At 31.8% G+C, this 12,439-nt stretch overlaps 1 protein-coding gene across 3 annotated transcripts in view; it reads left to right on the top strand.

Annotated features, from left to right (window-relative positions):
- LOC123713012 (rap1 GTPase-activating protein 1) overlaps positions 1–12,439 on the top strand; it is a 199,223-nt gene that overhangs the window by 100,592 nt on the left and 86,192 nt on the right. Inside the window, exon 2 of one of the 3 annotated variants that reach the window (XM_045666474.1) lies at positions 5,772–5,928. The exons of the other annotated variants lie outside the window; for them this stretch is intronic. Coding sequence (XP_045522430.1) covers positions 5,828–5,928 — 101 coding nt within the window. The 5' untranslated portion in view covers positions 5,772–5,827. The remainder of the gene's footprint in view (positions 1–5,771; positions 5,929–12,439) is intronic. 3 annotated transcript variants of the gene reach the window in all.

Genomic DNA, 12,439 nt, shown 5'->3' with positions numbered 1-12,439 from the left:
AATGAACGGTTGTCGGTTACATTCACATGAGATGAAATCATTTTCATGCATCCGTTCGCTTTTATATAAAGACAATGTGTTACCTATGGCTTCGCTTGCTTTAGTCTGGGGTTTTCCCACTTAAGCCCAAACAGTGCCCTTTGATCTGAAATCATATAATATACATGTAATGGCGCTACCTTTTAGCTCTGTGCCTGAGATTTACAAGTAGGTACTTGCCTATTAGATCAACCATCTGTGCTTAAAACATATCAACTTTTTCGGTCTAAGACATTCTTATCGTACCGTACGTAGCGAGAGTTAAGAGCGAGGAATTCACAGGACCCCAGTGATGAGATTCGCACTTTGAAACCATTACGCCAACAACGTATACGTTTTTTGTATACAACGGTATAATATATTCATTCAACAGTTGTTTTTGACATTTAAAACAACCAACTTCTTTGAACCCACTACGAACATGGTGTTATGGTTGCAGCTCCTTACAAACGTTTTGTAATAATAAAAAACTTGGCGATTAAAAAGAATGGCGGAGAGTTTATTGCCAATTCTTCTCTTCCGTTCTACGCCCTTGATTTGAGAACTGGCAGTAAATGTAAAATTAGAAGCTAAATGCTTATGTATATTTCTTTTCGTTCGTAAGTGTACATTGTGTTACCTATATGAATAAATGATTTTTTACTTTGACTTTGAAGTAAATTTGAAAGCCGCATCTCTAGCAGAATCTTCGTTCGCAGCAATTCTCTCCGTGAACTGTAAAATAATTAGCGCGTTTAAATCTCCTTTCATAAGTAAACTGATGCAAATTGCAATAGTAGCTCTACGTAGAATAATTTAAAACTAAATTAGTGTTCATCTCAGTACGTTTTTACAGTTTTTGTGTTTCATTACATGTAATTAATTACTTAGCGCCATTTAACTTTCTTACTTTCTCCTTGTTTTTTAAATTTTATCTTTTCCCCTAACATTGTGGGAGGGATGCTGTAAGCTTTATCATCGTTATTTGGTTATGGAGCAATCCTTCTCCAAGGGACAGTTAGACTAGTCAATGTACTTGTGTACCCATAATTCTACCGCCAAGGATTAAATGTTTGGTTTGTTTCTGATGTTTTGAATATAAAAATCAGGCATATCAATTAATGAAGTCTTTAGTAATAACTATATGTATTATATACATAGAATATTACAAGATAATGTAATTAAAATATGCTTAAACGAAGCAGACGGTAAAACTATTTACTGAAGCCATTAGCCGTCATTAAGTTCCTAAAATATGGCTTAGTTTAGTCATTAATTCTCAGGTAAATTTGCACATGAAGGGATGTTTAAAGTGACGTTACAAAATGTGTGTCTAAAAGAAAAAATTATACTTCAGTCTAAGACAAATACTCTTATAATTCTCGCCATTTATGACTTAAAGGTATAGTAATATTATTAAGAGTATTGTATATTTGTATCAAGGAAACACAAAACTACGGCAATTTATAAAATTATTTAACAATTAAAATTCTACATTATCCCTGACTAACATAGGCTATTATATCGGATCTTTTTTTTAAAAGAAATTACATCATTTTGAATCTGGAATACCCGATAAAATATTAAACATTAACTAAAGTAAACAATAACTTCTTTTCCTACAAATTGTTCAAAGAAATGTGATTTTTAACTCGAAAAAATAATTTTTAACTACTTGGGCGCAGTTGTAGCTGGATTTTGGCACACAAATCTGTCTAGACGAGTTGATTTACGACAGTAGATATGTGTGGGAGTGTACGCCTTGTTTGGTTTAGATATAAATATTATATTTACCTTAACTAGCAATGTAACTTAACTATAAATAAATTCAGCAACCACGGCTTAGTGGTTGACGCAGGGCGTGGAACAGGGAACGATATGTTTCGGAATTGTAGGCACATGATCCCATATCTTATGGTTATTACTGTAGAGTATTTTATGAAATTTTCTTTAAGAACAACTCTATATGTATGTATTCCTTAATTAAAAATAAACTGAACAAATCAAGATATATTGCAATGTATTCTAAGAGCGTATTTATAAATGTATACCGTTTGCTGATATACCACATATTTTTAAACACGTTACCATCTAAATGAAGCTTAAAGCACATTCATCAAAGGAGTTAAGAGCTTGGCCGTTTCACATTAAAATTCCGTCGTATTGTGCAGTAAAACTAAACAAAACTTATACCTACGTTAAGCGAAACTAATTGCTTTAACAAAAAAAAAACACTATTGTTGGCTAGCCATTGAGAATTCTCGTAAAATGTACTTATGAGAAAGTGTGAAAAGTATTTGTATAAGAGATTTCAGTATTTAAAGAGACTTAGTACTTCGGTCTAGTGTTCGCATACTTTAATATTAATTCATGTTGACAACTCCAACACTTCTTATATTTGCCATACACAAACAAAACGCGCCATAATGATATGAAACTCCTCCGAATTGATAACTCCTCCTGTTTTTTAATTTATTTAAGTTATCGTTTAGGTTTTCAAAGATGTTCACTTTTTTAAGTTACGTATGTTAATTCTTCTAACGATGTGACTGCTTTTCAACTGCCTGGTGTAATGGAGACTACTTACTTAGTAATAATATGTTATTTTTGATTTTAATCATATTCTAATTTGGGTTTACAAAGGGCCTCTTAGTACATTAATTAAAAATTGCTTTGGCCTATTATTTAAGCTTATCTTAATGGTAAGTGTGGGTAGGTAATAATTTTAGTTATTAAACCATGTGGGACGTTCTTGATTTGCAAATTAACTTACCAAGTATACCCAGTTTTCAGCACGTCTTATGTCATTATTACATTGTTTTAGCAAGTCTATACATACTTATATATTGCTTTAAATAGGCAAGATTTGTATGTAAGTATTTTGTAACGAACAACACCCAAAAATGACTGGGCGAATTAAAAAAAAAACTTACATTAGTATCATATGCTATTAAAAAATATATTGACATTTTTCATAGTTTTACTTTAGACTACGTTTATAATTAATGCTCCTTAAGTTTGACACATTTAACTATATATGTTTAAACAAAGTATAAATAATCGTATCGTTGAACTTCAGAGGCTCCTGTGACCCCAAATTTATAATTCATATTTCGTTAAACTCGTTACTCGTTTTTTACTATCTTATTATTTATTTATTGACACTTTTTTTAAACATATACAATCAGAAAACATAAATAATAAAGCAAACAACGGGTAGCCTTATCGCTATGAAGTGATCTCCTCCAGGCAACACTAAGTAAAACATAACGTTTAAAATTTCGTATTTTAGGTGTCTTAGATAGCCCTATCATGGCGCTTACAATATCTGTTTTGTCCGGCTGTTATCTCCAGTGTCAAAAGGTCGGTACGTCAAAACTACTTCCTGTAGTCATTACTTCGACATTTATTGTTCAACTATAAATTAATTATGAGACTATGTGTTTAGTGTATGCTCATTTGCACTCCTATTTTATACACGACATCTACAAATTTGTTTGAAATTCGTTTAAATGTTATTCATTATTTTAATGTTTAATCCATATTCTAATTATTATGCCTTGTGTGAATCATGTAATAATAATACATAATTCTAGATTTTGTTTTTTTTAAATATCAAAATTGTCATTTAATATTATATATAAGCTTTTCATGGAAGAGCTCCAGGAAGAGAAACAGGAATACCATCCGTATCACCTTGGCGTCCGTCGTTCCACATCTGGGCTTTTCTTGAGGCAATTTTTGCCGCGCACCACCAGTATGGGAAACCAGCTGCCCTCTGAAGTATTTCCGAACCAATTCGACTTAGGGTCCTTCAAGAAAAGAGCGTACAACTTCTTCTCTTTTTTTATCAAATTCGCCGCATTTATTATGTTCAAATAAATATTATTATTGCTAAAAATGAAATAAATAAATTTCGTACACTTCAAAGATTTCATTGAAGCCACTAATGTGTACGTATCGATTTCGCGGTTTCAATATTGATGGGTACCATTCGTTTTAACGACACGTATGTTTTTAATATCCTAATAGATCATACGGGTTTAACGATATTCAAGGCAATTGCGGCTTAAATTTAGGAAATATTTTAAAATAACCCTTTACCAACATCAGGTGATAAAAATATAACACACTTTTCTTTATAATTTATTATACAGAATAAAATCCGCTATGGTTTGAATAAATGTAACCCACAAAATGTACTTAGAGACATCAAATGTACTGTAAGCCATAGCTATCCTAGGAGTACTCTGTATCTACTGATTGTTATCTACCCATAACTAATCTATCTGTCTATACTAAATTCATAAATCTTTAAAAGTTTAATTTAACGAACTTACTTTGGCATCACTTGTTTAAATTTAAAAAAATCCCTATAGATTTATCGGGAAAATGTATCATCATGAAGCCGAAGCAAACAGTTACTATATATTTGTATATATGACAGCTTTGTTTTTAAACTTTACATTTATTTCTTTATAGAAGTGCTTTGCCGGCAACGCACTTGCGAACGTTCTGACTATATGAGTGTCCATGGGCGGTATCACTTAACATCAGTTCATCCTATCCGTTTACTCTCTGTTATATAACAACATAAAAAGGGTGTGTTATTTTTAAAAAGCCGTTTTAATCCCATTGCTAATGCACCGTTATAGTCGTGACTGACTGTTAATAGCGCTTGGTAATGATTGTTAATTATTACAAATTATCTCAGTCTATAAATCTACATCAATATAATAATAAATACCACAATAAACACAAGAGAATATTAATTAAAACCATTAACGGTACATGGTTAAGCCAAGTATTTAAAAAAACTAATTACTGTTTTTTACGTCGCTATTTTCACTTATTTACATTAAAAAGGTCACCTTTGAAATCGTAGTGAGTATGAAGACAAATAAAAATATTATGTATAAGTCATCTATAAGTGACATTGTGTATACTGTTTCACTGATCAAGTAGGAATATTTAAAACTTTAATCATAAATTAATATATTATGAAAAAGAATTTCACATTATCAGTAAGTTACAACTTAATAAGTGTGGCAAAGAAGATGTTATAATTTGAATATTGTGAAACAATATACTTTCGAAGGTGACGAGTGTAATAACTTTACTACGACCTTGACACGGACTTTTAAATACTAACACCATTAGTCGCACATTTCACATATGCATTCTGCTCGCTTACACCGCTATCAAGGCACTCAAAATGGGTCTTAATCTTTGAAACTAAAGAACAATGTATCTACTAAGATACTTACACCATTTGTGTCACCCACTACGAACTGGGTCACGTATTTTCAACCCCTACATTACCATTCCAAATGTATTAAAAAAAAGAAAATTTCTCTGCCTAGAGTGAGTATAATTACAATATCGTAAATCAATGCGAATTTCTCGTACTGTTATGAATACATATTATGAAGCTTTATATAACATCATTGTCTTGAATCACATTATTTTGTAATGTAAAAACTGTATGATGAAAACGTACGAACTGTAACACTGTTTATAAAGGTTTTAGTATGCATTTTTTTTTTCACTGCTTTTGGTATAACAAATACTTGCATCGTAAAATTAATTGCAATTATGACTGTTACCCTACATAACATTATTTCCGCTTATGTGTCACTGAAACTGTCTGTGGGATATATTTAAGATATTTTCCTGATGTCTACTCATTAGTTTTATTATGTGCTTGTTGCCTTGTATATAGCCCTCGTCAATTGTATATTTGTTCATTATAGGCATTGGAAGCGCGATTGCTTTGTATAATACTGGGTTTGGTTCGGAGAATCGCCGAATGAAGTCGAAAGTAGGGAAGATGAAATATTTGCCGACGGGCGGCCATAAAGAAACATATACATTGCTTACTGCGAGACGAAGATATATGAAGAAACTCATGTATGTATGAATAATGGCTTTATTACTTTGACGCTTCTACATAATTGGCTTATTTAGATTGATCTGTCTATACGATATAGACTCACGCTGGAAACTGGAATTTCAATGTTAACGTGATCAAATTATTAATCCAGCAGTAACCTGTCACTTGCACTTTATAAAATATAATTCAATATTGTTTATTTTATATATAGTAACAAAGTAAATACAAATAGCTTGGACCAGGGGTACAGTGCCCAGCTGTTCCGTATCTTATATAGTAATAATATCCGTGTGTATACTATGTGTGCGTTCGTGTATTATACGCATCTAGTAAAGTATATTTTATGATGCGACTTTTCTAAGAGCAAGATCCTAGAATCATTACTGATATCAGGCTTGCTTACATTTTGCATCTACAAGATACTATATAGATAGAAAATGGAACTGATTTCATTACGCTTAGTATTCAAAGAAGGAAGTTCTTAATTCGGCGAACGCTTTAAGACTATGCGGACAGTAAATTGTGTTTAAATTCTTATGCTACGAACACTCTGTCGGGAATACGGAGCTTCAGTTTGAATATTTTCCTCATCGAAATACCTATTAAACGATATATTATAGTCAAGCAATAAATAATACAGATACGCCAATAAAGGATTTTCAATACTTTGAACGAGTTCGGCTCCCGTTATTTGAGATATTTAATCATGATAGATGGACCACTTGTTATCTATCGCAAGTATTTCAAAGAAACGTGCTTTAAGTCTATAACCAAGTTTGTAAAACAATGATATAATTCTCGGTATAATTGAGAATAGCAATTAATATTCTTGTTGCATTCTAATAAATGTTTATCGCAGGCTTAGAAATAAGTGTGGTTTCAGCGATAAGGTCGTAATTCGAAATTACACTTCAATTTTCTTGGCATGACAGTTGACGGGTGACAATTGACATGTGATTGATGTGTGTTTAATTTTTTTTTAACGTTGTCAGTATAGTTACCGTAAACAATATTCTTAGTATTTCTTGATATTTACCTAAAAACTACTGTAACAAAGACTTCATATATAGTTGTATTATGTCCCAGGATATATTTTCTCACGAACACTGTCTGAATGCAAGTAAATGTATAATCAAAACATCCTTACTATATACCTACAATTATATAACGTAGAAACCATAAAATAATCTAAATTATTTCCTCCGCACAATTAGTTTCACTACGATAATGTAAATTACGACTCGCACTAAACATCGATATATATTACGCTATTTACATTTGCCTGTAAATATCGTAGGTTAGTTGATGTCTATTCGTAGCGCTTAAGAACAAGACAACGTTATTGAAAGTCATATAAAAGCATCAGTCGTAAAAAAATATTTACGAAAAAGTATTCGTTAACTTTTTTCGACGCGGTTGAAAAATCGTTATCACGCATAGTGTAAGTTGGGCATGAACATACATGAAATTGGAAGCGGCATGAGTCTCATTTTCATGAAAATTTCTTACCCTGGTTGGGTCTGCTTAACTGATCGTCATATGAAGCCTTATATGCCTATTAATCTAACCCAAGACCAGTCTTTAGATGTATTAATAATGAGGCTTTTTTTTTCTTAAATTCCACTTCAAATTTTATTAATATTAGTTATGGCCCTGTGGATATGGACCCCTCTTGAACGCCTCCGTCCCTTTCCAGATCTTTGCCAATAGTATTTCAGTCTTTTCCTGTTATTTGTATCAAGTCATTAGCCCATTCTTGGCCTGCCCACCATTCTTTTCCCTTTCATTGTTTTATCTTCAATGTACCTAGACAGCAGGTCTAGGTACCGTGTTACATAACCATTGCTACTTTAGTTTCAAATCTTGCTATAGTTTTTGTCTAATATATTCATATACCTTATTCTGTATAAATACATTAGATATATGTAGGTACTTATTATAGTCTAGGTAGGTATTTACAATAGGTACCAAGTCAAATGGTCTACTACAACTTGATTGTATAATTAAAACCTAAAGTGCCTAAAAACTAATCTAGACTTAGAAACGGTTTAATTTATCCGCAGCCTTGAATTCATAATGAGTCATTAATAAGCCCTAATCTTTTTCTTTTTACATAGCAGTTGCTACTAATGGTAAAACTTGTATAAATATAACGACTATATGTACCTATACAGCCATTGATGACCCCATTTATTTTATACTACTTGAGAAGTGGTTATTCTTAAGAACTTTATAACAGTCCTGAAGTTCTCAACCATGAGCTTTATGCACGCTAGGCTATGCTTAAAATATTTGTATCTTACAGTGGCCCTGACTGTTACACGCAAAACTATTTTTAGTACGATGAGTTTTGCTAAACAAAATATCTGCGAAAATGGATGCTTGCATCTATTATATTTTTCAAATATACTATTATAAATGTTTTCATAAAATAAATCCTTTTAATGCACGTTTTATTATCATTATAAAAAGACAATAAATCAGTTCGCTAGAACCTTTTTAGGTCTGGGCCTCAGATTTATGTAACTGTTTCGTGTTTATATTTTGATCTAATTTGGGTTTAAGACAAGATCCTCACAATGTTGTCCTTCAACGTCCGAGCGAATGTTAAATGTGCACATAGAAAGAAAGTCCAAGGTGTACAGCCGGGGATAGACCTACGGTCTCAGGGATGAAAGTGCACGCTAAAGTCACTAGGCCAACGCTGCACTGCTTGGTATCATGCAACAAATTAAAATCGATTCGTTGGAGCAGTCAAAAACCTCTATACTTAACGTAATCTTGAATTAGATTATCTTGATTTATGTGTACTTTTTACTTATTGTTTTTCATGTATCCAGTATCAGTTTAGTTTATTTTTTGTTCCTGTTTAGTTTCTTCTTTATAACTAACTATATGCAATATGTATTTTTGCAGTTCTTGCCTACCTTATGTAATTTAATACATTTTTTTTCTTTACACACAGTGGTTGCCTGGAAGTGATCGCTCGAAAGCGATTAGGTCGCAAGTTGCCCTCCTTTTCATTTAATTATGTTTAATTTTTATATTATAATGTCACGAAGTGTTAAAAAAGATATAACTATTGATAAGTTTGTGTAGTTAAAACAGAGTTATATGATTGATTTACTTTAAATAAAGGAGTTACTCTACCCCTCTAATTTTCTAACCTTTCGCACTTAAGCCATGTAATTTGGGCTTAATTCTATGTAATTACAACATTTACACCGTTCATTACATAATAACCAACAATTACTTCTGAACCGTTATGACACCTGCATTTAACTATTCATAAATATTATAAATGGCATAATAATACTATATATGCTAATTTTACACCCTCAACGCTGAACTAGGGATATATTAGCAAAACACATCTTTGGTATAGATTTCTAACGGAAATTTTATTTTAAGGGGCCTCACGAAGGCATTATTATAATTTCAGTTTGTGTTATAATAATGCAGATTGTTTTGAATTATCTGTGATAATTAGCATTATATATTGTAGTCAAATTATACACCGCATGCATTTAAAATTCTAGGTGCGTTGTGGTCTGCAGGATACTGTAACAATTAGATAGTAGCAAAACTATTAAAATGCTGCAATTTTAACGGATCAAATTAGAAGTTGAATTATGTAAATACATATATAATATAATTGAGGTCTATATCCGTTAAAGTTGAAAACATGTCTAAATACAGTTTTAAATTTATATAATTTGATGAATGCTCAATTTCGAAAATGTCTTTAATATGTAATCCTCGAAATATTGTTTCATCCAGGGTCGAACACAGATTTCAATGTAAATAGATTTAAAATTAGTAATTTGTATTCTACATTCGTTATCCTATATTCAGTGAAAAAGAAATACGACACAAGAAAACATCACTGACGCAATAAATAGTAGAACAATTTCGTACAAAATGAATATAAAAAAATTGAGCAAAACAAGAAACGATTTAATGATAATAAATGTAACAAGATTGATTTATGATGAATTATACAAAAGTAGAAATTACATAGTTGTTGTAACCAAACAAAAATTCGAATAAATTATCATAAAAGCACCTGTCAACGACATTGTTATAAAACTGCGGGTGGTCGGTGGTTTAATTAATTTAACCTCAATAAATTATAATAATGTCATATTATTTTTTCATATTCTAAGTAAATTTATTTTTATTATACATATCTCAAGATCTCTATTATAATATTTTCTAAGTTTGTTAGAAATCCATTAATACAAACCATATCTTCTCTAACGGATCAATCTGTAACGGATACAATCTATTGTATTCAGTAGGGTTATACTGTAAATGTGATACAAATTTCCGCCGATTATATATATGCTGATATATAACGATGAAAACTAATTTCATTAGTTATGTTTATATTATAGTCAAAGTACGAAATGGAATGAAAAATGGAATATAAGTTACGCGGCACACAACCCTTACATTTTTAATTATCTTTATAAGACCGTCACACTACGACGTCATATGCTGAATCCCACTAACGAAGGTGGTTGGAATACCTATTACTAAGGGTATTTCTCGACCTTAGCCACTGGGGCAGGCCAGCAACTGGTTAGACTGGTCAAGGAGTCCATTTAATTCCGAGGAAGAGCAGCACCTACCATAATTATCATTTCTTTCTACGAAGTCAAAATCAACCAATTAGCTCTTCTAAAGATGTAATAGAATATTAATTTATTACTGACAACTGACTTATGTTCAGTATAGGTCACGACTATCATAAATTTCTTTGAAGTACCTCGCAGGGTTTTGTAGATTTCAATCCACTTAGAACGTTATTCACCACTTAGAAAACGTGAGAAACTACAGTTATTCGGTGCTTGAAACGTTTCTTAAATAAACATATAAATAGTTGGAATAACATCAAAACTTTGTGAAAAAACAGACAGGCCACTTCAATCAAACTTAAACCTGGTTGCAAGGACTGACACTTAACCATTTATTAGGGATTTAATTAATCATATTTGACATTTACTTCAGATTTAGTTGATATACTGCCGCATTTATGTACGTACTTTAAAGAGTTGCGGAGAGTTTATTGCCAGATTTTCTCTTGATTTGAGAACTGGCAGTAAATGTTAAATTAGAAGCATTTAGCATTTAATATGTATTTCTTTATTGACGTTCATAAGTGTACATTGTGTTACCCATATTATATAATAAACGATTTAAAATTTTTGAATTTTCAATCAATCAATTTTGTTACGATTTACTTAACAAATACCCAACAGAGTTATTACGAAACACATTAAATAGCTACGCTTATATGGTTAGATTGACAGTCGAGACTAAGTGCTTAGGATGTCTATGTACGACTTCCAATGTGACATAGGAGGTTATAGTTCGTGCCACTTGTATCTATGTCCTATGTCCCCTTGATGCAATAGAGGGACACCAAAGTTAACGATTTACCTCGCTATATGTTTCTCTCGTCCCCTCATCTGCAATACTATGTTTCTAGGTCTAGTTGGTATGGCTGAGTTTATGTGAAGTCTGTGGTTTAGGAGTAATCCCGTATGTAACAGCATATAAAAAAATATAGACTTTCAACTTTCGAGAATTTTTATGCTTCTAAAAAAAGTGACAAAAAATACATTCACAACGCCAAATGCAGTGCGGTTATCACTCTTAAAAATTAAATAACTTTAAAAGTATATTTTCTAAATTAGATAGGTATTGATAAATTACCGTCAATTTGTTAGAACGGCATCTCTGACATGCTCCGATGTTATCCTTTGTAATTATCTGATCGCAATTTGATAAAGTGCTACGGCAATGAACACTTGTTTGCAGGTTATTTATGGATCAAAACATATATCAAGTACATATAGTACAAAATGAGGCTATTAAACAAATAAATGAGACAAATATCGAGTTCCTTAACAGAAAAGCCTACCAATTCTTAAAAGGCCGGCAACGCACTAGCGAGCCGTCTGGAAATGAGCGGCGGTTTTACATTATCAGCCTCCTGCCCGTTTGCCCCGTGTTACATGAGAAAAAACAAACGCGTTACTTATAACAACAAAATCACTGTTCTAATTTAAGTGTCGACTGTCACAGCGATAAAAAGATTTTTTAGATTTCATATTTTAGGCGATTACAAATTAAATATGGGAAGTTTTGTATATTTCTGATTGACAATACGCAATGGTGAACGATAGATAACTTTAGCTTTAGCATAAAACGTTAAGACAAGTTCAAAAAAGTAAATACTTTTTAAGACAACGCTTCAATCCGTAGCTATGGATTACTATTATAAACTTATAATTATTTACATAATTTAAAATTCAAAATTTTTGACGTTTCGCGTGCTTTTCAGCGTGCGTGGTCACGGTGATTGAAGACAAAAGGTGTTGAATGTCAAAAGTATCACAGCTGTAGAGAAAGTTGTGTTATCTGTATTTATTTCCCCTATAGACTAAAAGATGGCGGGTTTTTGCAAAAATGACTCACGATATCCTTTATTCGATTTCTATTTATTTCGATTCAATCCGT

Source organism: Pieris brassicae, chromosome 8 (genome assembly GCF_905147105.1).
Source record: "Pieris brassicae chromosome 8, ilPieBrab1.1, whole genome shotgun sequence".
NCBI classification, from domain to species: Eukaryota; Metazoa; Arthropoda; class Insecta; order Lepidoptera; family Pieridae; genus Pieris; species Pieris brassicae.
The sequence above is the reverse complement of the archived record's forward strand: the minus strand, read 5'-3'. Positions and strand labels throughout refer to the sequence as shown.